The following is a 26,343-nucleotide window of genomic DNA, read 5'->3' as shown; positions in this document are numbered from 1 at the left end:
GAAGGGAGCGGTAAAAATATCAGAAAAAACAACAAAGATCTCGTCCTCGTCCTCCTCCTCCTTCTCCTGACCAACCCCCAAAACAATAAACTAGACTAATCTAGCCAGCGAGAAGTAAAGAAAATCGTCTACCTAACATACTCCAACTTCTCCACCTCCACCCCCCCGACCCTCTCGTTCAACATCCTCGCCACCCTCTCCGTCTCCCCCTTCTCGATCCTCACCATCGGCACCCTCCCACTCCCCAACTCCTCCCTCTGAACCAACACCTCCCCTTCGACCGCGCCACCCTTCTCCTGCCTCCTGAACGTCTCCCTCGTCCTCTGCTTCGCGTCCAACGTCTCCCTCGCCAGCAACGAAGCCGCTCTCAGGGCCCGGTCCTGCTCGGTTTCCTGCTGGTCGCCTTCGACGAGGGTGATCACTCGACCGGAACGTCCCATCCGACCGACCCGACCGGAGAGGTGGATGTAGTCCGGAGCGGTGGAGAAGGCTTTGGAGAGGAGGAGGATCTGGGTGAGGGAGGGGATGTCGATGCCTCGGAGTTGGGAAGGAGAGTAGATGTAGATCGGGGAGGTGAAGGAGGAAGGGGAGGTGGGTGGGGGTGGGGGTGGGAGGTCGTCGTCGGGTTGAGGTTTGGGTTTGGGTTTGGTAGAAGAAGAAGAAGGACCTCCTGTTCGAGTCATGACCTCCAATCGATCCTGATCGTTATCCATCTCGATTCCTCTCGCGTCCATCCCAAACTCCCTCAGATCCTTCGCCAACTGCGTCGCTCTCACTCCCTCGGGAACTACCACCAGCGTCGCTCTCCTTCTCGACGGATTCGAACCCGTCGTCGTCCATCCTCCTCCTCCTTCCTTCTCCTCCTCCAACTGAGCCTTCTCCTCCCCCAAAGCCCACAGTTCCGCTATCGCCTCCGCCACATGAGGCTGAACATCCGTGTCAGGCTTCCCTTCCGCCGTCACCGCAGGTCGAAGAGCAGGTTCCAGAGGCAAGATCGGTTCCGACTCGAGGTTTCGAAGATCTCCTTTAGGCGAAACGACCACGACGTGATGCTGAACCTGTCCCTTGAACCTGCCCTCCCCGCCCCTCCCGTCGCTCAGTCCCAGAAGCACCTTCGGCATCATTCCTCCGACGTGGGAATCGTGAGGGATGTGAACCGTTCCGAGTCCTCGATGAACCCACTTCTCCCTCTCCGTGACGTGGTGACGGAAGGATTTGCTGAGCGTCGCCGAGAGGAGGATCACCTGAGGTTTCCGAACGAACGAGGCGGAACCGGCAGGTTTCATGGACGCCTTTCGGGTGAAGAGGGATCGCATGAGGAGGACCGTTCGAGTAGGTTTCTCCTTGAGCGCTGCGAGTTTCCGAGAAGACTCCTTCCCGCTGGGAACGAACAGGAGGGAATCGGCTTCGTCGATGGCGATGACCTTGACGTACTGAGCGAGAGCGTGGATGTCGTACTCTGAGAGGGCTGCGAGAGCGGTAGGAGTGACGATGAGGATGTGAGGAGGGGTGGCCAAGAGGGCGTCGCGTCGTTGTTCGAGGGAAGGGGAGGAAGGGAGGGAAGGTCGAAGGAGGAGACCGACGGTGGAGGGGATGGAGGATTTGAGAGGGATGAGACGAACGGCCCATTCGTAGATTTGATGAGCGAGGGTGGAGGAGGGGACGATGAAGAGGACGGTGGAGCGTTTGCGATCGGGTCGTTCGATGGAGAGGAGGGAGAGGAGGAGAGCGAAGGTTCTGAAAGAAAGGGAGCGAGAGTCAGCTTGGAGAACTCTTCGAGAGAAGCGGACACTGAGATAACTCACTTTCCCTCTCCAGTATCTTCTTTAGCAACGACGTCTCTCCCACTGAGGATCCCGTGGATCAAAGCCGTCTGGAACGCGGTCGGTTCGACGACCTCGGGGAACTGGCTCTTGAGACGAGAGACGATGATGGGACGGATTCCGAGGTTCTGTGAAAAGGGGAGACGAGAAGCTCAGTCGAAGATCTCATCGAAGGAAAGAAGCGTGAAAAAGAAGAGCGAACGAACCAGGAGAGGATCCCTTCCAGGCGTCTCTGGCGCGGATTCCGACTCGGGGGATTGCCACGAAGGAGCAACCTCCTCAGCGAAATCGAAGGACTGCACCGTCTTGGGTGGCTCGGCCGTCAACTCGGGACGATGTCGAGGGTTGATGAAGGACGGTCGAGGGACTGGTCTCGCAGAAGCGTAGGACTGAGGCGGCGAAAAAAGAAAGGTCAGACGCGTCGAAAACCCGAAAGGTCCATCGAAAACTCACTGCAGTCTTGTCGAACAACTCCTGTCTCATCGAAGCCGACACTTCCTGAGGCATCTTGTACCTCCCCGTAGGTTCTGATCGTTGGTACACCTTCCTCATCCGTTGCTCCTTGTCCTCCTCGGACTCGAACCTAGGGATCCCTCCGTCTCCTCTGCCCGTCCGACTGGGACCTGCGGTAGCTGTGAGACGATCTCGAGGATGAGTGTAGGGCTCGGAGCGGGATTGGGGAGCATCTCCGTTGTCGGGTCGAATGTAGGAGGATTGGAAAGGACGAGTTGGACGAGGAGGGGGAGGAGGACGACCTCCTCGACGGTTCTGCAGTGTGAGAGAAATAAGGAAAGCGAAACGTTCAGCTCGAGCTCACGGCCAGCTCTTCTTCCTTTCTCCTCCTTCGACGAACGTACCTTGGCGAAAGGTGCATCTTCTCCCATATCAAAGACATCGTCACCAGCCAGATGAGGAGGATCTAGCTCTCTCTCGAACGGCTCCCTAGCTTCAGCCTCATCGTTTCGACGAGGACCTCCTCCCCTGACCCTTCCTCCTCCTCCTCCTCTCCCCCCTCTCGACGAAGGAGAACCTCTCGAGAAGGAAGAGCTAGATGGCCTATCTTCCCCTCCTCCTCCCTCTCCGTCCCTGAGCCCGAAATTCGCTGATGGACGACCTCGAGAGCTGCTGCTTCCTCTTGAGCTTCCTCGTCTTGAAGGACTCGGTCGATCCGATTCTCCTCGAAGTCCAAAAGGTCGTAACGGAGAGAGCGAGAGTTGGCGATGTTGCAACGAGTTGAAGGTGAGGTGGAGAAGGGAGGAAGGAATCGTAGAGTGGCGTGAGAGGATCGACATCCGGAGAGAGAGAGAGAGAGAGAGAGATTGTTGGCGTTAAGGAGGAAGGTAAAGGAGGAAAAAAGGTCAGCTCGAACGAAATCGAATTTTGGCTCGAGAAACCGTCAGGATTTTTTCGAGCTCGGAAGTATTCAAGCTATGCTCTATCTCTCTCCGAAATCAACTCGAAAGCTATGCGAGCAAAATCTCATCCGTTTCCAGGGTCTGGACCGAGGGAGAGGGAAGGGAAAGACTCGACGAGCTCGACTGCCACGTCGAACTCCCCCTCAACCTCCAACAGCCTTCTCCCCTTTTCTTCGCCAACTAGAGTCCCCTCTTTCATCCTAGGGCAAGCAAGATGCTCCTACCCACACAATCGCTCTTACCACTTCTCCTCCTCGCCGTCTCTCCCTTTCTCGCCGTTCAAGTCGAAGCAACCGTCGAGGAAGCTGCTCCCTTCCTCGCTGAAGCCAATCGGTTGCTCGGTCAGGGTTCCTACAGCGATGCAGCAAAGGCGTTCGGAGAAGCCCTAGGTACGTCCTCGTTATGTCTTGGAAGCTTGATTCGGTTCAAGGAAGGGAGGAAGGGGGAGGGAAAGGGAGGAAGGGGTGAAGGGCAGAGCTCGCCTTCCCTCCTCCTTCCTCCGAAGCTGAAACGATCCATCTCGAACTGACCTTCATTGCTTCCTATCTTAACAGAGCACGACCCCAACTACGTTACGCACTACAAGCGAGCTACGGCCTACCTCTCCATCGGTCGAACATCTCAAGCTCTCGACGACTTCGACTCGATCTTGAAGCTCAACCCTGCTTTCGCGAAGGTCCGTCGTCCCACCTTCTTCGCCCTATCCTAGCTCCGAGCTGACTCTCGTTCATCTTCTGTACCGTACAGGCTCATCTCGAGAAGGCCAAGATCCACATCAAGGACGGATCCTTCGCTTCGGCTCAGGAATCGCTCAAGGCCTTCCTCAAGTCCTCCCCTTCTGATCCCACGGCGACAGCGATGGTTCGTCTCAACCCTCCTCGCTTTTCAGTCTTCAGCACTCCGCATCTGACTCTTTCTCACCTATTCTGGCCTCTCTACAGCTCACTTCCATCAAAGGAGCCGAAGTCTCTCTCGCATCAGCCCGAAAGTCGTCCAAACAGAAGCACCACGACGCCTGCATCTCAACCTCGACGACCGTCCTGGAAACTAGTCCCAACTGTGTCGAGGCGAGGGAACTGAGAGCTGGGTGCTTCTTGGCGAAGGGAGATATCGAGGATGGGGTTGGGGACTTGACGTGAGTTCTTGGGCTTCGTGTTCGTCCATCTTCCCTCGTTCAGAGCTGACCTTTCCTCCCTTCGTTCTGAAAACCTCAGTCGGCTGGCCGCGTTGAATCCTTCATCGCCAGAACTCGCCATCAAGGTCGCTACGCTCTCTTTTTTCCTTCAAGAGTGTACGTTCTGCCCTCCTGCTCTTCGTCCGTTCTCGACTTCCCGACTCACCTGCTCGCGTCCCCCTCTTTCTTTTCTTCGCTCTCCCCAACAGCCGGCGGTACCCTTCCTCAACTCAAGCAGTGCCTCCACTATGATCCGGACTCTCCCTCCTGCAAGAAAGCGTTCAAGCTCCTCAAATCCCTCTCCAAATCCATCGTCCAAGCCAACAACTTCCTCTCCGCCGGAACCTCCTGGCGTCCTCTCCTCAAGATCCTTCTCCCTCTCCTCACCTCCTTCGACGAAGCCATCGACGCCTACTCTCAGTACCTCCCTCCCGATGCCAAGATCAAGAGTGAACCTAGAAGGAGACTTTGGTCGGCAGCGTGCAAGGCATACGTTCAGATCGATCAGCCGAAGAAGGCTGAGGAGTTTTGCGAGGAGACGCTGAAGATGAGCCCGGAGGATGTGGATGGGTTGGTAGGGAGAGGAGAGAAGATGATGAAGGATGAGAACTGGGAGGAGGCGGTGAGAGTGTTTGATAGGGCTTTTGAGGCTTCGGGGAGGTCGAGTCAGGATGTGAGTCGCGTCGTTCCGTTCCGTTCTTCTCTTTTCTTTTCGAGCTCGCCCTCGGCGCAACTACTGACCTTCGTATCTTTCTCTGTCGATCCAACAGGTGGCGAACCGTCTCCAGAAGGCTCAGCGTCTGCTGAAACAGTCGAAGGCGAAAGACTACTACAAGGCGCGTCTCTTCTCCTGCCTCGTTCTTTCTCCGTCTCGACGCATCGCTGACTTCCTTCCTCTTCTTCGTTTCATTTTCTCAGATCATCGGAGTCTCTCGTGATGCCGACGCTAGAACCATCAAGCGAGCTTATCGTCAAGCAGCCAAGAAGGCTCATCCCGACAAGGGAGGATCGGAAGCGAAGATGGCTGCTCTCAACGAAGCCTACGAGGTCCTTTCCAACCCTGGTCCGTCTCTTTCTCTTCTATGTCTCCTTCCGCTCCCAATCGTCCTGCTGATCATCCCTTCTTGTTTCGCGTCGACTCCGCCAGAACTGAAACAACGCTTCGACAACGGCGACGACCCGAACGATCAGTCGAACGGACACGGAGGAGGAGGATCGCCGTTCCAGCACCACTCGGGAGGAGGAGATCCCTTCCAGCACTTCTTCCATCAGCAGCAGGGTGGAGGAGGAGGACAGCAGTTCAACTTCAAGTGGGGTTAACGTTCGTTCGTTTGGGACGTTGGGTTCGATCTTGTTGTTTGGTTTTTGCGTGGCGATTTCTACCATGGAGACTTTCGTTTCACTCTCTTCGCGATCTGAAAGCTCTTCTAGCACTTCAACTTGAGACGTAGATAAATCTCCACAGCGAGAGCGAAAATTCTCCTTCCTCCCTTCCCCTGATAACCTCGTCATCAGTCGAAATCCGAAACCGCACACCTCCTCCTCCCTTCTTCCTGCTCTCCTCCCACCCACAACCTTCTCAAACTACACCATGCCTCAGAAGTCTTCCGCCAAGGCCAAAGCTGGATACTACCTCCTCAACAAAGTCGGAGGCAAACAAGCTGAGGTGAGAGAGTGCTCCTTTCCTTCCCTTTCAGCTCAGGCTGAGCGGACCTTCCCTCCCTCTCCCTCGCTCGCAGAAACTCTTCAAAGAACACCTCGCTCAGTACACTCCTAGGGATCCTGTGTACGAGGAGATTCTGGATAGTAAGGGAAGGGTGAAGCTGGTAAAGAGGTGAGTCCAAAGGAGAGACGAGCGAGCTCGAGGGAGGAGGAAGGAAGGAGAAAGTCGTGAGCTCATCGTCCGTTGCTCTTTGCTCCTTTTCTCGTCGCAGGAAGCTTCCCGCTGGCTTGAGTAAGCGGGATCAGAAGATCTTGAGGAAGGGTATGTCTAGAATTTTTTATGGGTGGGCACTCTCGAAGAGGCGAGCAGGAAGAAGAGGGTGTACGAGAAGTTGAGCTCGCACCGCTGACGTTCCTCCCCTCTTTTAACCGTCGCTTCCTCCGCCCTCTGTCATGGCCACTCCGCTCCTCATCTGCTCGATATCAGTACTGAAGAGAGCTAGGACTATGGAGAAGGGGTGAGCCTGCCCTCTTCCTTTCTCTCTTTTCTCTCGACGTCGCCGCCGACTGCTGATCGCTCACGACGCGTCCTCTTGTCTTCATTTCTCTTCTGATTCAGGTTCAACATCTTGGGGTTCAAGGTCGGGTACTCTTTCGTGGTCAATTTGGTTCCGGTCGCTGGAGACATCACCGGTCTCCTCCTCAACCACATCCTCATCGTGAGGAAATCTCAACAAGCGTGCGTCCTCGCCTCCTTTCTCTCTTTGTTTTTGTTTTGACCTTCGAGCTGACCGTCTACTCACTTCACTCCCACAGAGATATTCCTCCTTGGCTTCTTGCTCAGATGACGGCAAACAACCTTGCTTCCTTCGGAATGGGGTTAGTTCCGCGTTTGGTCTTCGTCCTTTCTCGTCCTTCGTTTGTTGACTCCTCCACCTCTTTCTGTTTGGTCTTCTACTCTACCAGGATGGTTCCTTTCGCTGGAGATGTTGCTGGAGCTGTGTTCAAGACCAACTCGAGGAAGTGAGTGCTGCCTTCTCCTTCTGCCGACGTTGATTCAATCTGACGACGCGTCGTGTTTCTCGCCGCTGACTTTCGATCCTCTCCCTTCCATAGCGCTCTTCTTCTCGAAGAATTCCTCAGGTCCGTCCTGATCTTTCTTGATCGGCTCGAACCTCGTCTGACTTCCTCATTCTTTCTTCTCTCCCTCAGCATCCGAGGACAAGAATACCTCGCCTCCCAATCCCCTCTTAAACCCGCCAACAAAGCTGATCGAGACGTGATTCGACCTGGAGCGGGTGCCGAACCTGGAGAGAAGATCGAGAAGGAAGGGAGGAGCTGGTGGGGTGGGAAGAAGCATAACGGAACGACGTCGACGGCGACTCCCTCGAGAGTCGAGGGAGGGAGAGCGGTCGAGATGGGAGCGGTTGGGAGGGGAGGATCGTCGACAATGGCTCAGAAGCAGGTGAAGAGATAGATTGTAGGGAAGGGAAGTTCAGCTTAGCATCGCACACGCTCGTTTTCTCGATTCTCGTCCAGGTCTCGTCTCGTTCCCCTTTCTCTTTGCCTTTCTTCACTTTAATCTCGGAACAGTTATCACTTACGTCCTTACTAAGCTCACCACGCGTATCCTCCTGCCTTTACTTCATTTTTGACGACCTCACGAACTTGCTCTCGTATGCTCTGGCTCAATTTGAGCTCGACGGAAATGAAAGACGCGCCGTCGAAGGCTCTTTGGTGTTCGTTCGGGTCATACTAGCGAGACTTTCGGTAGCCGCGGACAGTCTTTTGGGTCGTGGTCATTATCATAGAGACAAACAGAAAAGAATCTCAACCTCAATCGTCGACGAACGCGCCGCGTCTCCCTTCGAACCTTCCTTCAGAAATCGTACTCCTCCTCGTCCTCGGATCCGAAGTAGGTCTTCTCCTTTCTGAGACCGTAAGGACGGTAGAGAGAAGCGAGGGGGATCCTAGCCGTTTGGAAGAACATGATGCACGGAGCTGGGTAAAGCCCAAGGTCTCGATCTTGAGCTGAGATCGACGCGTCGTAGTCGACTCGAACGACGCCGAAATCTGGAAGAAGAAGAAGGCACAAGAGGGATAACAAATGGATCAGCTTCCAGCTGTAGATTCGAGCCCGAGAGGGAGGGACTGAAACTGACCGACAGACCATCCGTGCCTCTCGTTGGGTTCGACGGCCTGTCCGTCTGCAGGCTTCTCGGGCATGGGACTCCAAATGAACGGAACAGGAGAAGGGAACGCATCCTCCTCGGAGAGATGATTCAGGAGGAGTTGATGAAGGCTTTGGTATTCCTCGGTGAAGAAGGCAGCCTGAGCGGAAGAAGGAGGAGGAGAGGACATGATGAATGGAAGAGGGATGTGGTCGTCGAGAGGAAGAAAGGAGGGAGAAGAGGAAAGTCGATTTCGTTCAGCTCGTTGTTTCCTTTTCTTTATATTGATCTATCTTCCTTACGACCTGGGAAGCGAATTCCACTCGTAAAGTATTGAGATTTGAAAGTGTGCACCAGGGTAACAAGCAGGCAGTCCAAGAAGAGCCTAGATCCAAGAAGGAGTCGTATCGAGAAGCAGGGAGAGAAGAAACCATTACTGCGATGTAGAACCGAGCGAGTCTAGCTAGTTGATAAGATTAACCGATGACGGCGACGAGAATGTTCTGTAGAAGAGAAGGAAGACACGATCAGTCGACGGCAGAATGAACGAACGAGCGCACGATGAGAGAAGAGAGGACGAACCTCGAGATCACCCGTCGTCTCTCCCTTCACACGCGAAGCCATCGACTTCCCGTACATCCTCTGGTAAGCAGCCTTGACAGCAGCCCATCTAGGCTTGTCCCAGTGTCCTCGAATAATTCGCCAGGTCCTACAGACAAAAAGGAAGAGAGGGACAGGTCAGCGCTCGTTTCCGTCTTCTCCGACGCGTCGTGAAAAGGCTCACAGTCTCTCATCCTTTGTTCCCATACCAGCCATAGCCCTCTCAATCATGATCGCATCTCGGTCGACTCCCTGACCATCCCGCTCAGCAGCCTCCGCGATGTAGAGGAGAGCATCCTTCATGTGGCCGCCGAACTCGCTGTCGATGGCTTGGGAGAGAGATTTGCCGTGCTTGGAGTGGTACTCTCGAGAAACAGCAGCAAGGTGAGGAGGAGATCGAGTGATCAATACCGAGGCGAGTTTGATCTTTGAATGGGGAGGGGGAAGAAGTCAGTTTGGACGAAAGGAAGGACTCAAGACGAGAGGTCAGAGGGAAGCTCACCTCATCGGTTCCCATCCTTCCAGCCCCTCCCTTGTAGAGATCATTTACGTCGTTGGTGACCTGCTGCTGATTAATAAATCCACTCTCATCACGTTGACCGGCGAGAGCCATGAGGAAGATTCGCTGCGAGAAGAAGAAGAGAGAGCTTGAGCGTCAGTCGATCGGACGCGTTTTTTCGAACAGGTCCGAGCAGTACGACTGACCTCAGTCTTCGACGAGAGTTCACCCTTCACGAGATTCGTCACATCTGATCCGAGAAGAGCCTTGTAGGCTTGTTTGAGAGTGTGGCTGTGTACGGAAAAGGAGGGAGGGAGGAGAGTCAGCGTCGCTCGACGCGAACGAAGACGATACGCACATCTCCAGGTTGGTACGAGTCATAAGAAGCTCCGTAAGCAGATCCTCATGGGTTCCAAAGCCTTTGCACGCCTGTAATATACCAACGCGTCGAGCGAACGAGTCAGCAAATCTGCTCGCCTCTCCTCTCCCTCCCTCCGCTCCTCGACGACTCACTCTGTCCATCAACCAAAGATCCCAACCCAGAGGACCGAGCACCAGCCCCCGAAGAGCGAACTCGAAGTCTCCCTTCGTCTCCTTCTCTACAACGTCGATGAGCGTTCGTCCGACCTTTGGAGAGAGGAGAGAAAGAAAGGAAGGTCAGCCCTCAGCCCTCAGCCCTCCCGCGAGAGTTCCATCACTACTAACCTGAGCCTCGAAAGACTTCCCGAGAACGTGCATCTGAGGAGCTGTAAGAGGAGCTAGAACAGCAATCATGGCCTTCTCGTCGGTCCCGAATCCCTAAGAAAAGAGGACAACGGGAGGGGAAGGAAGGAGGAAGGAGGTGAGCTCGAGCGGGAAGGGCGGAAGGGGTTGACGTTTGCAAGTACTTTTGTCGCTTTCCTGATCCGATCAGCGTCGAACTGAGGGTTGTAGTTCTGAGGAGGATAGGGCATAGCAAGTCCCATCCCTTCAAGAGGGACGATTTCGGTTCCCAGATACCACAAGCCTCCGGCAGGCTGCTGCTGTTGCTGCTGAGGAGGGTATTGCTGATGCTGCTGCTGCTGTTGTTGAGGGTAGCCTTGTTGTTGCTGTTGAGGGTAAGAGGGTTGTTGTCCGTACTGCTGCTGCTGAGGAGAAGGAGCACCGTATTGATCTGAGGGGAGGAACGATGGATGGAGAGTCAGAAGACGGGAAGGAAGGAGAGGAGGGAAGCGAGCTCGACGAACTCGGAGGAGGTCCTCCGTTCCATCCTCCTTGCTGAGGGGGTTGATTGTATTGAGGCTGAGGAGGTCCACCTTGGTAGGGAGGGTAGTAAGGCTGCTGAGGCTGCTGATTGTTCCAAGACATCGTCGTAAGAGAGTGAGAGTTTAGGGTTGAACGAACAAAGGTTGGAGGGAGGCTGTTCGAGTTTCGGAAGGGAGAGGTGACGAGGCAGCCGAGCTCATGCCGAGACGCGTCGAGAAAAAATGATGGCATGAGGTTCATAAGAGAGAGCAGCAGCAGAGCAAGGAAAGCATGGTGGTACAGCGAAAATTATAGCGAAGATATGAGAGGAGCTTGCTCGCTCAACCGAGGACGTTCGATTTGGACTTCTTCTTAGGTTTCGACGAGAAGGAACGCCAGTCGCTGACCTGGAAAGGACGGTGAGATGGAGAGAGAAGGATGTGATGTCAGCGAAGAGAGATCGAAGACAGTGACAGAGGAGGAGAAAGCTCGACAGAATGCGAGGGACGAAGAGAAGATCCACTCACTCTCGCGTCTCGGTTCTCTGGAGGAAGCAGGCGGCGAAAGAGAGAGAGATCGTCAGTTTCAGGAAAGAGAAGCCCAACGTATTCAGATGAGCGCTAAGGAGACTGGTACTCACCCTCCCAGTTCTTCTCAGCCTCCTTCTTCCTCTTCCTCGCGTTGATCTCCTCGTCCTTCTTCTGAGCTTCCAGTCCCTCGTTCGCCAGCGTCATCTTGATGGCTCTGATGCAGGCAAGGGCAAACCAAAGAGAAATACTCTGTCAGGATTTCCCTCTCTATCTCTGTCTCACAAGCACTCGAGCCCACGAAGAGACGACTCACTTCCTCCTCGCGACCTCCTCGTCGATCAAGATGTCCCTGACCTCCTTGAGCACTCTCAGCCTCCAATCTCCCGGTAGCGCAGGATCCGAGTCGAGAGTAGTGTTGGGTAACGGAGGAGTGAATGCTTTGAAGAGGGTCCGACGAGCGAAAAGGATGACTTCGTCGAGGGAGGTACGAGACTCGGGAGTGGACAGACTTCCTTCGGCCTGAGGGTAGATACGAGGCAAAGACGAGACGACAGATCAGCTAGGAGCACAGAGAGGCAAAGAAGCGGTAGTAGAGGGAGACTGCGAACCTTCTTGAGCCAGTCGAACGCCTGGTGAGAAGAGAAGAAGGGGGAGGGGCGAGGAGGACTGAGGTGAGCTTCGACTCGAGAAAGAGGGGCGGAGGGAGAAACGACTTACCTCTACACCTCTCTCGTGCTTGAACTTATCTGGATGGATCATGAGTGACTTCTTCCGGTACTGCTTCTTGATTTCGCTTTCTGAGACGTCGAAGGGGAGGTCGAGAACGTCGTAAGGACTGGGAGGAGGGAGGAGGAGGAGTTGAAGGTCAGCTTTTGGAGTTGAGCTCGCCTGTAGACCAGGCTTCGACTTGGAGTTTAGGAGCCGTGGATAGAGTGCTCTACTGACTTGAGCTTGAAGGACTTGATGATTCGTTCGACCTGAAAGACGAAGTAAAGAAGGAACAAAGGTGGTGAGCTCGAGCTCGAGCTTGGGAAGGGGATGAAGGATCGAAGACTGAGCTGACCTCGAGCTCCTTCATGAAGTTGTTGGCTTCTATAGCGACATCTCGATCGGTGATGTGAGCAGCAGAGGATCCAGAAGCTGTAGAAGACGAAGCCATCTTGCTTTTTGAAACCTGGAAGGAAAGAAAGGGGAGCTGCTGGTCGTTTGAGGTGAAACTCGAAATCGACCTCCTCCTTCTTGTTGCCCTCAACGCCGACGACCCCCTCAGCAAATATATACGTAGAACGACTTCATCTCTAGACCTTCTCCCGACCCACTATGTCTCCACTGGAACCCAACTCCTCGCTCCCTTTGACTCCACCAGCTTCGCACCCCTCCACGCCTGGTCCTTCCCCAACCAACCCCCCTGCCTCCCTCCTCGCTCAACTCTCACCCGAAGCTCGACAGGGAATCCTCAACTTGGCAGCATACACTCCTCCACCAATTCGAGAAGAGTAAGTCTCGACACGTTGTCTCAGTCCCGTCCCTCCTCTAGCTCGCACGAGCTGACTCGGCTCGACTCGACCTCCCTCCCTCCCTTCGCCCTCATCCGTCTCTCAGATTCGGGAAGGTCAAACGAGCAGGTGTTCTCGTAGCTTTGTTCGAAAGATCAGAGTCTCCTGGTCTCAGAGTCTTGCTCACAACGAGATCTAAAAATCTCAGGTGGGTCAATCTCGAGCTCTTCCCCCAAAGAATCGAGAGGAGGGTGAGCCGTCGAGATCTGACCTCACTTTTCTGCCTTCCCTTCTATTCTGGCTTCTTTTTTCCTTGCGTCTAGGAGTCACCCAGGTCAGACAGCTCTTCCAGGGGGAAAGATGGATCCTACAGACCCTTCGTTCGAGTTCACAGCGGTTTGTTTTTCTGCCAGGTTCCTCGTCGTCGACGTTCTGAAGCTTACTTCTTCTTCTTCCTCCTCTATCTCAGCGCCGAGAAGCTCACGAAGAGTGTCTTCTACCTCCATCCCATCCCCTCGTCCACACACTACCCTCCCTCCAACCGTTCCTGTCCAAGTTCGGTTTGGTCGTCCACGCGTCTCTCGTCTTCGTCGCATCTCCTCACCTCATTGACGCGCTCGTAGCGTCACCGGACGAAGTCGATCACATCTGGGAGGTTCCTCTGGAGAGCTGTCTTAACATTGGATACTGGCCTAAGGCTCTGGGCGCGACAGGGGAAGGGCTGGAGGACGGGAAGTTGAGCACGAAGGGCGGGGACGATTGGCTGTACACCGAGGACGTTTACTCGACGACTGATACCGAATGGAAGGTATGTCTAACTTCATGCGTTGTGCTCCAGAGTGGTCTTAACGGAGACGATCGACGCGAAGACGAGGACGAAGGGTGAACTTCGGAGCTGACCTTCGACGCGACGCGTTTCTTCTCTTGTCCCCTTTCCTTTCTTCACCTCTCTTAATATTTCCATCTCAGGCGGATACGCTCTACAGGATGCATCGTTTCCGAACCACCTCGACGCCCATCAAAGGTCTTACTTCGGACATCCTCGTAAGTTCCATCCCCTCTCTCTCTCTCTCTCTTCGTCTTTCTCCTCTTCCGTCGGGCTCGACTCACCCGTTGATCAGCTCTCTCCCCTCTTCTTTTATTCTGTCTCCACCGCAACGTTCCCATCTCCCCTCGGAATCTCCATCCCATACCATCTCTTCTACCAGATCGAAACCGCCTCCCTCGCCTTCGCTCATCCTCCGATCGGTTTCTCTCGCTTCCCTCCCGGTCAAGACCGCACCACCTGGGACCTCGCCATCGACTTCTGTGTGAACGAGAGCCTAGAGGAAGGGTGGGAGGAAAGGAGGAAGATTAGAGAGAGTGCGGTGCAGCATTAGAGACGGAGGGATCAAAGTCGAGTTGGGTCGGGACGTGATTCGTTGATCTACAGATGACGCACAATCTTAACCGATCAATCTCTAGCTTGAAGGAGAGAATTTTAGGGCTTTGAGCGTGGGGGGAGTTGCGAAGGACGTTGTGAAGTTGAACTTTCGAAAGACAACTAGACGCGTGGGAAAATGAAAGAAACCATCGAGATCGATACAGATAAACCGAGAAGCAAAAATGTACAACGTAGATGAAGCGGGGCAATCAGGAAACCAGTTTACGCCCAGTCTGGAGGAGAAGCGAGAGAAAAGGCGTCAGCTTCGAATCGACGACGCGTCGAAAGCAGACGACTTCAGCCAGCCCAACCCCTTCCCGCCACAAAGGTGGGCGCCGAAGCAGGGAGTAGTGAAATGACTCACATTTGACGGGAATCCCAGCAACGATGTGAGAGAGCTCTTTCTTCTCGGTTCCAGCGGGGACAGATTTGTCCATGAGTTTGGTGTACCGCTCCTGGTTCTCCTTCGAGAAGAGTGAAGCTTGTCGTGCTTTGACCCAGGCTGCTCGAGCGGGAGAAGAGGGGGTAGGAGGGAGGGTGTTGTCAGCTCGAGTAATCCTTGGAGAGAGAGAGAGAGAGAGAGAAGAGAGACGAACTCTGAACGGTGATGGGCTCCTTCTCCAAGCCTCGTCCTTGACCTTCTCGTAGCTGCCGGAAGCGAGGAGAACTGGAGAGTTCTTGACAGCCTCAACGAGAACTTGGTTGTTGGGTCGAACGAAGTAGAGCTGTTGAGAGAGAAAGAAATGATCAGTTTGAGACTTTGGCGAAACTTCGATTCGAGGAGAAGAAGACTCACGACTCCCAATCGGTCGAGTTGAGCTTGATCTTGCTGAGGAGCGATGACTCGGTGAACCGAGGACTTGAGGTAAGTTCCTGAGAGGATCTGAAGAGTGTCGGCGATGTTCACGGCTGGAACGAAACGACAGCGGGCGGTCAGGCTAGGAAAGGGGACTCGAGAGTTTAGTGAGACTCACTGATGGAACCAGGAAGCGGTTTAACGAAGTGCCACGTTCCATCGTGAGCGAGAACTTGAAGACCAACAACGGGCTGTCGGAAGAGAAGGGTGATGGATCCAAGGTCGCTTTGACATCGAGGCAAAGGGAAAGAGAAGTCAGGACGCGTCGCGGTTGATCAGACTTCGACAGTGACTCAACGTGTGTCCTCCAGTGTACAACCCGTTGGCCTTGTCGTTCTCCTTTTCAGATCTGACCTTGTACTTCATGTATCGAAGGTCTGCGAGGAAGAAAAGAGTCAGCTCAATTGAACGAGAGGAGAACTGGCAACTGTGGAACGGAAGACTCACGATCCTCGCTCTGAACATCGTATTCATGTCGCTTGACGAAGTACTCCTTGTCATCGAGCTCCAGTACGTGGGCGAAGATTACGAGAAGCTTCTTGACGACTTGATCGTGGACGTCCTGGAGCGAGAGAGCAGAGAAGGGGACGCTTGTCAGCGCCGATTCCGATCACGGTTCACCCCTCGCGAAGGGCGACTCACCTTCCCAAATTGTTGAATTTCGTCCCAGTTCGCAGCGACGGGTGCAGGCCTGTGAGCTGCGTGCCATTCATCGAACTCAGGGATGAACTGAGGAGAAGAGAACGAGAGAGGGAGCGTCAGCCAGGGCTTGTTTTGGATGGACGAACCGATAGACTGACTTTGGGTGCGTTCCATACTTCGATGTTGCTGTTTCTCTGGAAGCCGTCGGTGTTTTGGTTCTTGAAATGGTTGAGCTCTCGTCCAGTATAGCCTGTCGAAGGAGGAGAGGAGTCGACGCGACGCAGGTCAGAACGGTCTCGTTATTCCTTTCTTCGACGGAAACTCACCGTTGTAACCTCCGTTCGCGTGATCGGCGGCGAATGGCTCCTTCTCAGCGAAGGGAAGGTCGAAGACCTAGAGAAGGGAGATCCGAGAGGTCAGAGAGGCAGAAATTGGAGGGAGGGAAGACGACACGCCGGACTTACTTCTTTCCCGATCGCAAACTGCTTGTCTACGCGCTCCTGGGAGATTCCGAAGTTGACGACGTAAAAGAAACCGACATCGTGCACCGCCGTCTATGTGAAAGCAGAGAAAAGGGACGAGAGGGTCAGAGAGAGGAGGGCAACGCAAAAGAGTACGGACTAACCTTGAGTTGCTTAGCGAGAGTCTCTTTTCCTCCGGGTTGGTCAAAGAGAGAAAGATCCAAAGCTACCAAATCAGCCCAAGGGACTGAAAGAGAGAGAAAGGTCGAAGGAAGAGAAGCAGCAGGGGAGTCAGCCCGAAGAAGGGAGATGGGATCGGCGGAAGAGCGGTCTGCTCAGATTCGAATAAGAGAAGGACTCACGATCTTTTTTGGTCTCTGGAAGGGTCGAATAAGGATGCTCGGAGGTACCGTAGATTTGCGAGGAGGAAGTCATTCCGAAGGAGGGGAGGAGGAAGGCAAAGGGAAGGGGATGGGGAGAAGGAAGACGGGAACGGTCGAAGTTTGATGGATCCTCTTCCTTTCAGCGAGGGCTGAAGCCCTTTTGTATGAACGCAGAAGGCCGACGTTCGACTCAGTCAGCAGCGAAGGGGTAGACATGAGCCAGAAAGAGTCCACAAGGCGGTTGATGTCGTCTTGAAGATAAGAACGGGCAAATGAAACGTGTTTGGTCGAAAAAAAGTGACGGGCGCTGAGCTCACCTCTCCTCCCTTCTCTTTTGCTTCTCTGCTCCACCTTCCACCTTCGATTTTCAGAGCTGATTCTTCCACGTCCTGTTTTACAATTCTCTCATCTCTGTGCTGAGGATATGATCTTTCCATGCTCATGGTCGGCGTTTAGAAGGAGACCGACAAGACGACAGCGGAGGGCTCGACGCACGCCTTCCCTCCTCCTTCCCTCGCCTTTATCGCTCGCAGATCGCGCCGTTTTCCGACTCTGCTGTCCTTGGTACCTGTTTATAAACCTTCCGCTCCTCTTCTGTCGTGATCTTGTTCGAAGTCTTGGCTCGTTCGAACGGAGCGTATGCAGAGGGAAAAGAGTCAATCGCTCGACGAACCTTTTGCTTTTTCTTCCTCAACCAGATCTTCCCTCCCTTCTCCTTCTCGTCATGTCCACCCAGGCTCAACAAGACTCCTCTCGCAACCAGGAGATCCTCTCTTTGGACCCAATCGCTCACTTCGACGAGGAAAGGAAGGTCGCTCCAGGCCTCGACGCCGGCTCGACTGAGATCGTTGTCGACAACGTAGAATACACGGATCAGACAAAACAGAAGCAGAGTATACTTGGATGGTTATGGGATACTGCAGACTTGGGAATGGAGGAGCGACGTCTTCTCCTCAAGCTCGATACTTCCCTTCTCGTCTTTGCTTCTCGTGAGTCTCCGCGTCGAGTCGTCGTCTGGAACTCCTCTCCTCTCGTTCCTTCACTCACGCCGTTCCTTTTGCTCTACACACAGTCGGATACTTTATCAAGGTAGGTCCTCTTTCTTCTCGCCGTTGGGCTGCTTTTCTTCGCGTGGAACTCGGAGGGACACGACGAGGTTGCGCGTAGAGAGCGGGGGACGCGACGGAGAGAGGAAGTTTGGGCGCTCTACTGACCTCCCATCGTCTTCGATTAACAGAACCTCGACCAGACCAATATCAACAATGCGTTCTTGTCGGTTCGTCCTTTTCCTTCTCACAAGTCCAGCCTTTCACTCTCACACGCGGGCTGACCCGCGCTCTCTCTCTTTCGTTTCTTTTCAGGGGATGAAAGAGGATCTGAATATGTACGCCTTACTCCCTTCAAAGTGATATTTTCTCGACCTGACCCTCATGTTTTTCTCAGGTACGGGAACGAGCTCGTAACGGCATCGTCGCTCTGGACGACTGGGTCAGTCGTCTGAGCTCGACCTCCTCTCCTCCCCTTCGTCTCATCGTGTTCATCCGCTTTCATACAGATACGTCATCGGCCAGCTGCCCATCCTAATCCTTCTCACTAAAGGTGAGCTGGAGCTGAAGATCACTCTCAGCTCGAGAAGAAGAAGCAGACGCTGAACTCGACTTCTTCTTTTTTCCTCAGTCAACCCTCGATATGTCATTCCAACACTCGAGTTTGTTTGGGGTATCCTGACACTAGCGACGTACTCGGTCAAGGACATGAAGACCCTCTATGCTATTCGTTTCCTCGTGGGTCTGGCTGAGTGAGTCGAGTCGGATCCCGACGCGTCGAGCGACTCGAGGATGTGACTGAACTGACTTTCTCTCTCTCTCTGGCATTTACAGGAGTGGATTTTATCCAGCCTGCCATTACCTTTTGGGCTCTTACTACACTCCGAGGGAGTTGGCGAAACGAACGAGGTGAGCACGAGTTCCAGACGCGTCGTCTTCCTCTTTCCTTCTGTACTGACGGTGTCGTCTCTTCAACTGTTTAGCATCTTCTACGTTTCTGGCGCTCTCGGTGGCATGTTCTCCGGGTGAGTAGCGGTTCTGATCATTGGTCCAGCCGGCGTCGACGTAGTCGTCTTCCTTTCCTCGTTCGCGTTCGTCTCCTTTCTTGGTTATGTTCGGCGCTGACGACCCATATCGATCTTCAGATTCATTCAAACTGGAGCCTACAAAAACCTCGACGGAGTCCATGGGCTCGAGGGATGGAGGTAAGTCCCTCTCTTCTCTCTTCTCAACGGCCTCGAAGTCGAGCGCGTCCTGACTCGGCTTTTCTTCCTCCGTACGAAGATGGATCTTCATCATCGACGCGATCATCACCATTCCCATCGCCATTCTCGGTTTCATCTTCCTGCCTGGGCTGCCCTGGAACGCAAAGCCGACGTTTTGGCTCTCACAGAAGGTGAGGCTTGAGTTCTTTCGAGCTTCTGCCTCCGCGTCCCTTGCTGATCGCCTTTCTCTCCGTTTCTCTCGCCTTGGACTCTCAGGACATCGATCTGGCTGCTGTTCGGATGAAGGCTATCGGTCGGAAGGAGGCTCAGCCTTGGACCAAAGCGAAGGTGAGCTCAGGAACCAACATCTCGCACTTCTGTCCACGAGGCTCACTAGACGGTTTACCCCTTCCCGCTCCAGGTCAAAGACCTTCTCCTTTCCTGGAAACTCTGGATCCTTCCTCCTATGGTGCGTCTTGTTGCACGAGCTTGTCTGTCTTCGTCCTTCCGATCGACTGACCCGTAAGTCGTAACAATGCGTCTCGTCTTACAGTGTTCGTCCTCGATCTCGCCCTCTCTTATCGCCTGCGAGATAGGAAGGCTGATAATATCTCGCTCCTTCTGTGAACAGATATGCTCTACAACAACGCTATCGCTCAGAGTCCCTTTGGTTTCTGGTGAGCTTCGAGCTCTTCCGTCGATTGAAACGAAGCGACGCGACTGATCCTCTACACTTCTCCCTCCAACTCTTCAGGCTCAAGTCCTTCAACGCCGATCCCAAGAAGGGCTATCTTGCTCCCGTGCCAGGAGTCTCCTTCTCCGTTCCTCAGGTTTGTTCTTGCTCTCAGTTGATCTTCCATCGACAACGACGACCCTAATCGAATTTTTCCCCTCCCTTCTTCTTTCAAGATCAACCTCTGGCCCCTTCCCGGGACGGCCGTTTTCGTGGTCCTTTCCATGCTCTATGCTTGGCTTTCAGACGGCCCTCTGAAGGGGAAGCGATATCCTTTCGTTCTTTTTGGATCCCTGCTCAGTGAGTCCATTTCTTCTGCGTCGTTCCGTTTCGCATCGCCAGAAGTACACGTCAAACCAGCCCTACCGACCCTCAAGAAATGATGGATCGAGCCCTCGAGGGTTGTTAGACACTCAAGCTTGGAAACCTCAGCCTGACGACAACCTCCTTCGTCGTCCAGACATCGTCGTCAACGCCGTCCTTCGCTCGACTCCTCTCTACACCAACTTCAAGCTCAGGCAAGGTCTGTACTACCTGCTTCCAGCTGCTGGTTCGATTGGAGCTCTCGTCATGAATTGGATCACTGGTACGTTTCTCTCTCTCTCTCTCTCTCTTCGTGTCGCTCTCGCTCTGACGCGCGTTTGTTTTCTTCCCTCTTCCTTCCCTCTTCCAGAAATTACTGGCGGCGACAATGAGTCTCGAGCCGTCATTATCGGAGCTGCCAACGATCTTGCCTACGTTCGTCGTCGCCTTTCTTCACGCTCATTTTCCTGCTCGACGGCGAGGACTGATCATCTCGACGCGTCGTTTCTTCCCTCCTCTCCTTTTTTCCCCCAGGTCATCCAAGCTGTCGCTCCCAACTTCATCTGGAAAACCTCGGAGTTCCCAAAAGCTCGAAAAGGACATGCATGGTCCATATCTCTCTCTACTATCGAACGTAAGTCCTCATTCTTTTGCGTCTCTCGAGTCTCGTCCTCCCATCCCTTTCGATCGTTTTCTCCATCCCCAACCTCTCCCCATCCTAATCTCATCCCTCTTCTGTTGGGTCATCTTCTCCTCCCAGTCTTCTGGGTCGGTCTCGTTCTCTGGTTCGTCAACCGAGACAAGAAACGTCGACTGCAAGACTCTCGCGACGACGACGAAATCCTGGCCGACAACGAGAACGACCGAACTTCGAGTGGCGAAGAGGACTCGGAGAAGGATTTGGATCTCGTCGCTCCTTCGCCGCTTGACGAGAAGAGGAACAGGACGGTGGTTTAGGCGGTCGACGATGGAGTGGAAGAGGAGGAGAGGGAGATGAGGACGCGGTTTGCAGGGGGTCATTTTTGTCGCTTCGGATAGTTTACGAGTTTCGCTTCTTAGAAATGTTTTTGGTTAGGCTGTCTGCGAAGTTCAGAGTGTTTCGATTGATATCCATCGGGAGGAGAGGGAAAAGGAAGCGAGGCGACGAGGAGGAGAGGGTAAGGAAACAGGGAGGCCTTGTCGAGAGTTTGAAGGAACGAAAAGCAAAGAGTGATCTGAGGTCCGGCGATGAAACGAAGAGGCTCGTGAGGGAAACTAGAAGGTGCTCCTTGTCGACGAAACCTCGTTGCTGAGGAAGATGGGAGAGAGGAGGGAAAGAGTTGAGCTGCTGTTTTCGAGGTCGATCCAAAACCACCACTCTCCTTCCTTTCCGACTTTTCCAACTTCTCTCTTTTGCTCACAAATGGCTCCCATCAGAGTAGGCTACGTCCCTGAGCACTTCAGGTGAGCGAAAATCTTTCCTCTCTTACTCCAGAGCTCTTCTCGAAACCTGAACCGAGCTCAACCATCTCTCCTCCTTCCTTCCAGTTCTCCGCTCTTGCAGCTCGCCGCTATCGATGGAGGGAAGACCTTCACCGTCGTTCCCTGTCCTGCAGGAACTGGTGAGATGATCGCTCGTCTCACAGCCAACGAGATCGACGTCTCTATGTTCGTATCGTCTTTTCTCGAGCTCTCTCGCAAGGGGAACCGCTCACTCGTCCGCCTTTCCTCCCTCTTGCCCCTCAGTGCCCTCACCGAGTCTCTTATCGCTGGAATCGTCAAAGGCTCGAAGGCTTACAAGATGATTGGATCTTACGTCAAGACTCCTCTTAACTGTGAGTCGTCTGCATCGTTGAGCTTGAGGGAAGCAAGAGCTGAAGCTGGCCTCCCTTCTTCTCCTCTTGAAGGGGCGGTCATAACAGGACTCGACACCAAGTTCAACTCCATTCAGGATCTCAGAGGCCAGAAAGCTGGTATTTCTAGAATCGGAAGGTCAGTATCATTCCTCCTCGAGTGTGAAAAGCTCAATCAAGCTCGTAGCTGACCAGCTTCGACGGGGTTCGCCGTCTGCAGCGGTTCTCAGGTTCGTCTCTCTCTTTCTTCCCTTTCCCTTCCATCGAATGTAAGCTGACTGCCTCGCTTCTACTCTCAGGTGATGGCCAAAGTCATGGCTGATCAGCAAGGCTGGGTGTCTGCTGCTGGACAGGTTGAGGAGGCCGAAGTTGAGAGTGCGTCCAACTTCATCTTGCTGTCTCTCCTTTTATCACCGCTGATCTATCCTCGCTTCGAATTTGGGCCATGTTCTAGTCTGCGAAACTTTCAAAAGACTTCGTGAATCGGTCAACGACGGAAGCAGCGCTTACTTCGTGAGTCCTTCTCGTCCTCTGGTTTCCGCGTCCTCGAGCTCACTTCCTTTCCCTTTGCCTTTTGAACCTCACTCTGCAGATGTGGGAATGGTGCGTACCCTTCTCAAGTACCCTTTAGTCAACACGTCTTCCGGAGTGGCCTGCTGACCGCTTCTTCTCTGCCCTTTTCCGTCCTCCTCTCTTCTCTCGTCGCGTCGTCCCTCCTTCAGGTACACCACCAAGCCCTACCTCAACGAAGTTCGTTTCATCGGCTCCGTCCCTACTCCCTGGCCCTCTTGGGCTATCGCAGCCTCCACCTCTTTCCTCTCCAGCTCTCCCGACGCCAAAGCCACCCTTCGAACCTTCCTCTCGTCGCTCGAAGCGAAGGTCGTCGAGTTTGATTCACCCGAGAAGAGGGAGAAGGACGACGTCGATTTCGTGATGAAAGAGTTCGGATACCCGGAAGAGGATGTGAAGGCTTGGCTGGGGACTGTTGGGTACTTCAGCAAGCTGGAGGGAATGGACGAGGAGATGGTCAGGAAGACGCTTGCGTGAGTCGTTTTTCGTCTTCTTTTCTTCGAGTTCTTCAGAGGCGACCCGAGCTCGACGGAAGGATAGAACCAAGCTGACCCCTGTTATTTCCCCATCTGTCTTGCTTCAGCACTCTCGAGAAGGCTGGCGTCGTCAAGGCTCCTGCAGGAGGATGGGTCGTCGAGGGAGAGATCGTCGTTTCGCTCGATTGATGATCTCGACTTTCTTGAGAGCATTTTTTTACGTCAGCGCGAACTTGAAGGTCCTCGCACGTATCCTCTTCGACCCATCGAGGACAGAAACAAACGTCCCAGCAGAAATCAGTCGTGTGAGCACGGCTGTGAACTGACCCTTGAAATCAAGCTCGAAAAATAGTTTCCTTTCCTTCCTTCCTCCCACCCACCATCTCCCTCTCCCCCTCCTCCTCTTCCCTTCCTTGCTCACTTCTTTGAAACCTTCTCTCTTTCTTCCTTCTTTTCTCCCTCCCTTCTTCCACTTCTACCAGAACTCGTGAGTTCTTCTCTCCCCTCTCCTTCCCTCGCCAGCTCTCCCCTCCCCTCCCTCCCTCGCCCAACCCACCCCCCTCCTCACCTTCTCCTCAACATGATGACTTCAATTTTTATTTCTCTCCCCGTCCTATCGACCATGCCGAGACGACAGAGCTGGGAGGCTTCGCCGCCTCCCGCGGGGAGGAAGGAGAACTCGTTTTTCTTTCCGATCCATCACTTTTGGGGCTTGCCAGCCTCGTTTTGTCTGATTCATTTCTTCACCATCACCCTTCCTTCTTTGTTACCAACCTGCTGTAGACGAAGAGCATCTTTACTGACTCTCTTTCTCTTCTCCGTTTTCGTTGCGTTCTCCAAAGACAGACAGCTTCAAAACGATTCAGCCCTCGCCCTCCTCCTTCAAATCTGCTGAGCTCGTTCGTCTCCTTCCTTCCCTCTCTTCAGGTGAGCTTCCTCTTCCTCCCCTTCACACTACCACCACCACCACCCACACCCACCTTTCCAAAGATGCAACCAATGTAATTCCTACATAAACTTCGCAGTTTCCTCCCTACGTTCCTCTTGCCTGCAAGCTCGAGTCCATCCTCACGGAAGGCTACCCTACGCACTTCCTCTGGCTTAGGACTCTCTCCTCGTTGTCTCCCTTGATCGAAGATTGGTTTCGAACCCCTTCGTCGGTCGAGGGCCGCCTCGGTTCTTGCCTCTCTCGAGAGAAGAGGATCTTGATGGCGCGTGATGGGTTTGATGGGAGTCCTGTGGAGGGTCGTCCAGTTTGGACGACGGGTAGGAACGAATGAGGGTACATACTTCCTTGGATGTCTGAGACCTCGCACCCCATCGCCCACATCTTTTGTTCCTGTTGTGATTCGAGAGACGGAAGTGCTGACTTGTTTTGTTCTCCTCTTTCTTCGTTCGCGTCTTCAGCTTCCGCACCTTCTCTCTCTCCTCTCCTTCAACTCTTCTCCGATGTCGTCAACTCCTCAAGATCATCACGAGCAACCCACGTCGCTCCCACCCGGTCGAGGAAATCCTTCTTTCCTTCTTCGGCTCAGTGACGACGGTCGACTTCCTTTGGGAAGACGACTCGACTTTGCTGAGCACCTTCTCCTCGCTCTAGCTTTTCCCTCCCTCCTCTCTCGTCCCCACTACCTTATAGCCACATCGATGATCCCTTCGTTGACCATCTATCTCTCTTCATCCTCCTGGAAAGCGAAGGAAAACGAGACAGCAAGAACCGCAAAGCAAAGCAAACCCAAACCTCGACGCGACTTTTCTTCTCTCTCTTCTTCGCTCCCCAACCTTCCCGGCAACCAACTTCGTGAATGTAATAGCACCGAGAGACTGCGCACTCGTGAAAAGCCTCTCAATTCGCCGAGAGGAGCGAGGAGTCGGTTGCAGTTTCCATGGGGCGAGACCAGGCGCCAGGCGTTGGAAACGTGAAACTCAGTTTGCCTGCTTCCTTCCCTTTTCTCTTTCCAACGCACACTTAGCTCTCAGATCGACTTCTTCTTCGTGAGCATATACATACATCTTCAGGATTTCTTCCTATAGAGAAGCGACGAAACTGACTTCCGCTTCCGCCTTCCCTCCCTTTGAAGAAACAAAGATCGTCGTTCGTCGTCGACGTCTCGGCCCCCAAACGCACCTAAACCTCTACCTCGACTCCTTCCTTCCTTTCGCTCTTGATCTTCGGAAGAGAGAGCAGGATGTCGCACTCTGACGAAGAAGAAGAAGAGCGAGATTCTCCCCTCCCTACTCCCACCCTCCCTTCCTACCTCGACCATCAAGCTCAACAAGATCGCCACCCGTCGGACCCCTCCTTCTCCCTCCAATCCTTCTCGTTCGGAGGCCCGTCGTCGTCGTCGTCCTCGAACGGTCCACCAGGAGGAGGGACAGGATCCAACTTCCCGGACTACTGCCTCCCCCGACGACCTTCGGGCTCGATGTGGACGACAACCAACGGGATCGGAGGGATCGCTGAAGGAGAGGAGGAGGAGGAGGATGAGCTCGCGGGAGGAGGAAGGAGGTCGAACGAAGGGATCAACCCTTCACCGGTTTATCCTTCGCTCAACTCGGATGGGACGTGGGTGGAACAGACGGCTTCGACTCCTACGGCTGAGAGGGAGAAGTTTGATTATCCTGTCCCTCAGGGAGGGGAGGAGGAGCACGGAGGGATGGTGATCCCTCCGACGAGTCGTCCAGGAGCGACTCCCAACACGGCTCGAAGAGGATCGATCTCGCTCCCTAATCTGCCTACGACTTCGAACAACTTACATTCGATACCACAACCAACTCAGCCTGCTTCCAACCTCAGCAGCATCGTAACCACTCAACCCCAACCCTCCAGTTCCTCCTCCAGCTCGGAATCCTCCTCCTGCCGCTCTTCAACCTCCATCTCCTCCACCTCCTGCTCTTCTTCATCCTCCAGCACCAACACCCCCTTCCTCTTCTCCCCTTCCTTCAACCTCAACCTCACTTCTTTCCCTCCGCGACGCATCTCCCTCACCCGCTCCCTCTCCTCCACCCGTCCTCCCTTCCCACCGACCGGATCCCCTTCGTCCTCCTCTCAAACCCACTTCCATCCTCCTCCAACGCACAGGTTCCATCCTTCTACCGCTCCAGCTCCCGTGCCGCCAAGTTTGAAGAACCATCCCGCGCTGCAATTCCAAGGAGGGAGGAGGAGAGGCAGTTTGCCGTCTCTTTCGCTCCCGTCGTCGCCGACGGTGCTTGGATCGTCTTCGAGCGGGATATTGGGGTTGGGAGGGAAGAGAGTTTCGGAGGGTGGGACGGGGACGTTTGCTACGTACGCTTCTTCGAACGCAAGGGCTGGACTGGGAGCGGGAGGGAGGAGAGGCAGTCTGGCGGAGAAAGGGTTCAAGGAGAGGGTCGCGGAGGAGGAGGAGGAGAGGTCGAGAGCGCTGGGTAGACCGAGGTTGGGGAGTATACCGAGTTTTGGGAGCGATGGGAGTGGCAGTGGGAGTAGTGGGAGTGATGGGGGGAAGACGCCGACTTAAGACGTGCGAGAGACGCGTCGGGCGACAGATCTTCTTGTTTTTTTTTTCTCCATTTTTATCTTGGGGTTCAGCTTATCATCAGTCCTTACCAGCACATACACGCATCTTGGTTTATCTACACTCAGCATCGCACATTATCTACATCTAGTTTCTTCTCCTTCAGCTCCGGCTCGCCTCTCGCATCGTCTCGCTTTCGTTTCGGATCTCTCCCTCATTTTGGGCTTCATTTGGGTTCAGTCTCCTCTTTGCGGTTTTTGTTGATACAGCTCTGTACCTTACCTGCGCACTCGCCCTCTCTTTAAACGTTGATTATCGAAAGCGT

At 54.0% G+C, this 26,343-nt stretch overlaps 10 protein-coding genes across 10 annotated transcripts; 6 read left to right on the top strand and 4 right to left on the bottom strand.

Moving 5' to 3' along the window:
* Positions 1 to 128: 128 nt before the first annotated feature.
* Positions 129 to 2,718, bottom strand: BDY24DRAFT_368255 (P-loop containing nucleoside triphosphate hydrolase protein; the record flags this gene model as incomplete). Its single annotated transcript, XM_076638018.1, has 5 exons — positions 129 to 1,737; positions 1,806 to 1,951; positions 2,030 to 2,212; positions 2,277 to 2,591; positions 2,677 to 2,718. The coding sequence occupies 5 exons, from the start codon at positions 2,716 to 2,718 to the stop codon at positions 129 to 131; spliced, it is 2,295 nt and encodes a 764-aa protein (XP_076500273.1).
* Positions 2,719 to 3,355: 637 nt separating this feature from the next.
* BDY24DRAFT_159854 (uncharacterized protein) lies at positions 3,356 to 5,816 on the top strand. The gene is made up of 9 exons (XM_076636167.1): positions 3,356 to 3,627; positions 3,793 to 3,914; positions 3,986 to 4,099; positions 4,180 to 4,373; positions 4,453 to 4,529; positions 4,622 to 5,085; positions 5,183 to 5,248; positions 5,331 to 5,475; positions 5,560 to 5,816. The coding sequence occupies exons 1-9, from the start codon at positions 3,453 to 3,455 to the stop codon at positions 5,730 to 5,732; spliced, it is 1,530 nt and encodes a 509-aa protein (XP_076500272.1). The 5' UTR covers positions 3,356 to 3,452; the 3' UTR covers positions 5,733 to 5,816.
* Positions 5,817 to 5,926: 110 nt separating this feature from the next.
* On the top strand, positions 5,927 to 7,733 carry BDY24DRAFT_376696 (DUF4112 domain-containing protein). Its single transcript, XM_076638689.1, has 9 exons — positions 5,927 to 6,078; positions 6,152 to 6,246; positions 6,347 to 6,396; positions 6,562 to 6,592; positions 6,694 to 6,813; positions 6,891 to 6,953; positions 7,041 to 7,097; positions 7,191 to 7,217; positions 7,287 to 7,733. The coding sequence occupies exons 1-9, from the start codon at positions 6,004 to 6,006 to the stop codon at positions 7,549 to 7,551; spliced, it is 783 nt and encodes a 260-aa protein (XP_076500271.1). The 5' UTR covers positions 5,927 to 6,003; the 3' UTR covers positions 7,552 to 7,733.
* A 574-nt stretch (positions 7,734 to 8,307) lies between these two features.
* On the bottom strand, positions 8,308 to 10,789 carry BDY24DRAFT_426420 (annexin). Its single transcript, XM_076644041.1, has 9 exons — positions 10,232 to 10,789; positions 10,050 to 10,142; positions 9,858 to 9,971; positions 9,703 to 9,773; positions 9,551 to 9,635; positions 9,348 to 9,470; positions 9,030 to 9,271; positions 8,828 to 8,954; positions 8,308 to 8,748 (listed from the first exon to the last, which is right to left on the bottom strand). Exons 1-9 carry the CDS (start codon positions 10,307 to 10,309, stop codon positions 8,722 to 8,724), a joined length of 960 nt encoding a protein of 319 aa, XP_076500270.1. The 5' UTR covers positions 10,310 to 10,789; the 3' UTR covers positions 8,308 to 8,721.
* BDY24DRAFT_376690 (J domain-containing protein) lies at positions 10,744 to 12,371 on the bottom strand. The gene is made up of 8 exons (XM_076638688.1): positions 12,162 to 12,371; positions 12,044 to 12,075; positions 11,816 to 11,933; positions 11,707 to 11,727; positions 11,412 to 11,617; positions 11,209 to 11,312; positions 11,096 to 11,112; positions 10,744 to 10,975 (listed from the first exon to the last, which is right to left on the bottom strand). The coding sequence occupies exons 1-8, from the start codon at positions 12,255 to 12,257 to the stop codon at positions 10,910 to 10,912; spliced, it is 660 nt and encodes a 219-aa protein (XP_076500269.1). The 5' UTR covers positions 12,258 to 12,371; the 3' UTR covers positions 10,744 to 10,909.
* BDY24DRAFT_376689 (NUDIX hydrolase) lies at positions 12,350 to 14,191 on the top strand. The gene is made up of 6 exons (XM_076638687.1): positions 12,350 to 12,594; positions 12,701 to 12,802; positions 12,918 to 12,990; positions 13,064 to 13,402; positions 13,564 to 13,638; positions 13,803 to 14,191. The coding sequence occupies exons 1-6, from the start codon at positions 12,419 to 12,421 to the stop codon at positions 13,971 to 13,973; spliced, it is 936 nt and encodes a 311-aa protein (XP_076500268.1). The 5' UTR covers positions 12,350 to 12,418; the 3' UTR covers positions 13,974 to 14,191.
* Positions 14,192 to 14,203: 12 nt separating this feature from the next.
* BDY24DRAFT_432851 (uncharacterized protein) lies at positions 14,204 to 16,626 on the bottom strand. Its single transcript, XM_076644097.1, has 12 exons — positions 16,339 to 16,626; positions 16,141 to 16,223; positions 15,980 to 16,069; positions 15,842 to 15,908; positions 15,662 to 15,765; positions 15,516 to 15,602; positions 15,321 to 15,435; positions 15,172 to 15,250; positions 14,992 to 15,098; positions 14,814 to 14,926; positions 14,382 to 14,742; positions 14,204 to 14,250 (listed from the first exon to the last, which is right to left on the bottom strand). The coding sequence occupies exons 1-12, from the start codon at positions 16,409 to 16,411 to the stop codon at positions 14,240 to 14,242; spliced, it is 1,290 nt and encodes a 429-aa protein (XP_076500267.1). The 5' UTR covers positions 16,412 to 16,626; the 3' UTR covers positions 14,204 to 14,239.
* A 457-nt stretch (positions 16,627 to 17,083) lies between these two features.
* Positions 17,084 to 20,603, top strand: BDY24DRAFT_438209 (major facilitator superfamily domain-containing protein; the record flags this gene model as incomplete). Its single annotated transcript, XM_076644341.1, has 19 exons — positions 17,084 to 17,348; positions 17,432 to 17,448; positions 17,597 to 17,635; positions 17,721 to 17,743; positions 17,803 to 17,847; positions 17,915 to 17,958; positions 18,037 to 18,157; positions 18,240 to 18,314; positions 18,389 to 18,430; positions 18,551 to 18,610; positions 18,690 to 18,801; positions 18,887 to 19,079; positions 19,242 to 19,287; positions 19,365 to 19,440; positions 19,520 to 19,643; positions 19,804 to 19,929; positions 20,017 to 20,081; positions 20,181 to 20,280; positions 20,407 to 20,603. 19 exons carry the CDS (start codon positions 17,084 to 17,086, stop codon positions 20,601 to 20,603), a joined length of 1,770 nt encoding a protein of 589 aa, XP_076500266.1.
* A 387-nt stretch (positions 20,604 to 20,990) lies between these two features.
* BDY24DRAFT_376684 (substrate-binding domain-containing protein) lies at positions 20,991 to 22,733 on the top strand. The gene is made up of 10 exons (XM_076638686.1): positions 20,991 to 21,089; positions 21,174 to 21,293; positions 21,372 to 21,460; positions 21,533 to 21,617; positions 21,699 to 21,708; positions 21,778 to 21,853; positions 21,933 to 21,991; positions 22,071 to 22,081; positions 22,201 to 22,521; positions 22,632 to 22,733. The coding sequence occupies exons 1-10, from the start codon at positions 21,049 to 21,051 to the stop codon at positions 22,711 to 22,713; spliced, it is 894 nt and encodes a 297-aa protein (XP_076500265.1). The 5' UTR covers positions 20,991 to 21,048; the 3' UTR covers positions 22,714 to 22,733.
* Positions 22,734 to 24,434: 1,701 nt separating this feature from the next.
* BDY24DRAFT_438207 (uncharacterized protein) lies at positions 24,435 to 26,340 on the top strand. The gene is made up of 2 exons (XM_076644340.1): positions 24,435 to 24,519; positions 24,606 to 26,340. Exon 2 carries the CDS (start codon positions 24,714 to 24,716, stop codon positions 26,019 to 26,021), a length of 1,308 nt encoding a protein of 435 aa, XP_076500264.1. The 5' UTR covers positions 24,435 to 24,519; positions 24,606 to 24,713; the 3' UTR covers positions 26,022 to 26,340.
* The last annotated feature ends 3 nt before the right edge of the window (positions 26,341 to 26,343 follow it).

This window comes from Mrakia frigida (genome assembly GCF_051309035.1).
Source record: "Mrakia frigida strain ATCC 22029 unplaced genomic scaffold BDY24scaffold_3, whole genome shotgun sequence".
Classification (NCBI taxonomy): domain Eukaryota; kingdom Fungi; phylum Basidiomycota; class Tremellomycetes; order Cystofilobasidiales; family Mrakiaceae; genus Mrakia; species Mrakia frigida.
Note: the sequence above shows the minus strand (reverse complement) of the source record. Positions and strands in the feature narration are given on the sequence as shown.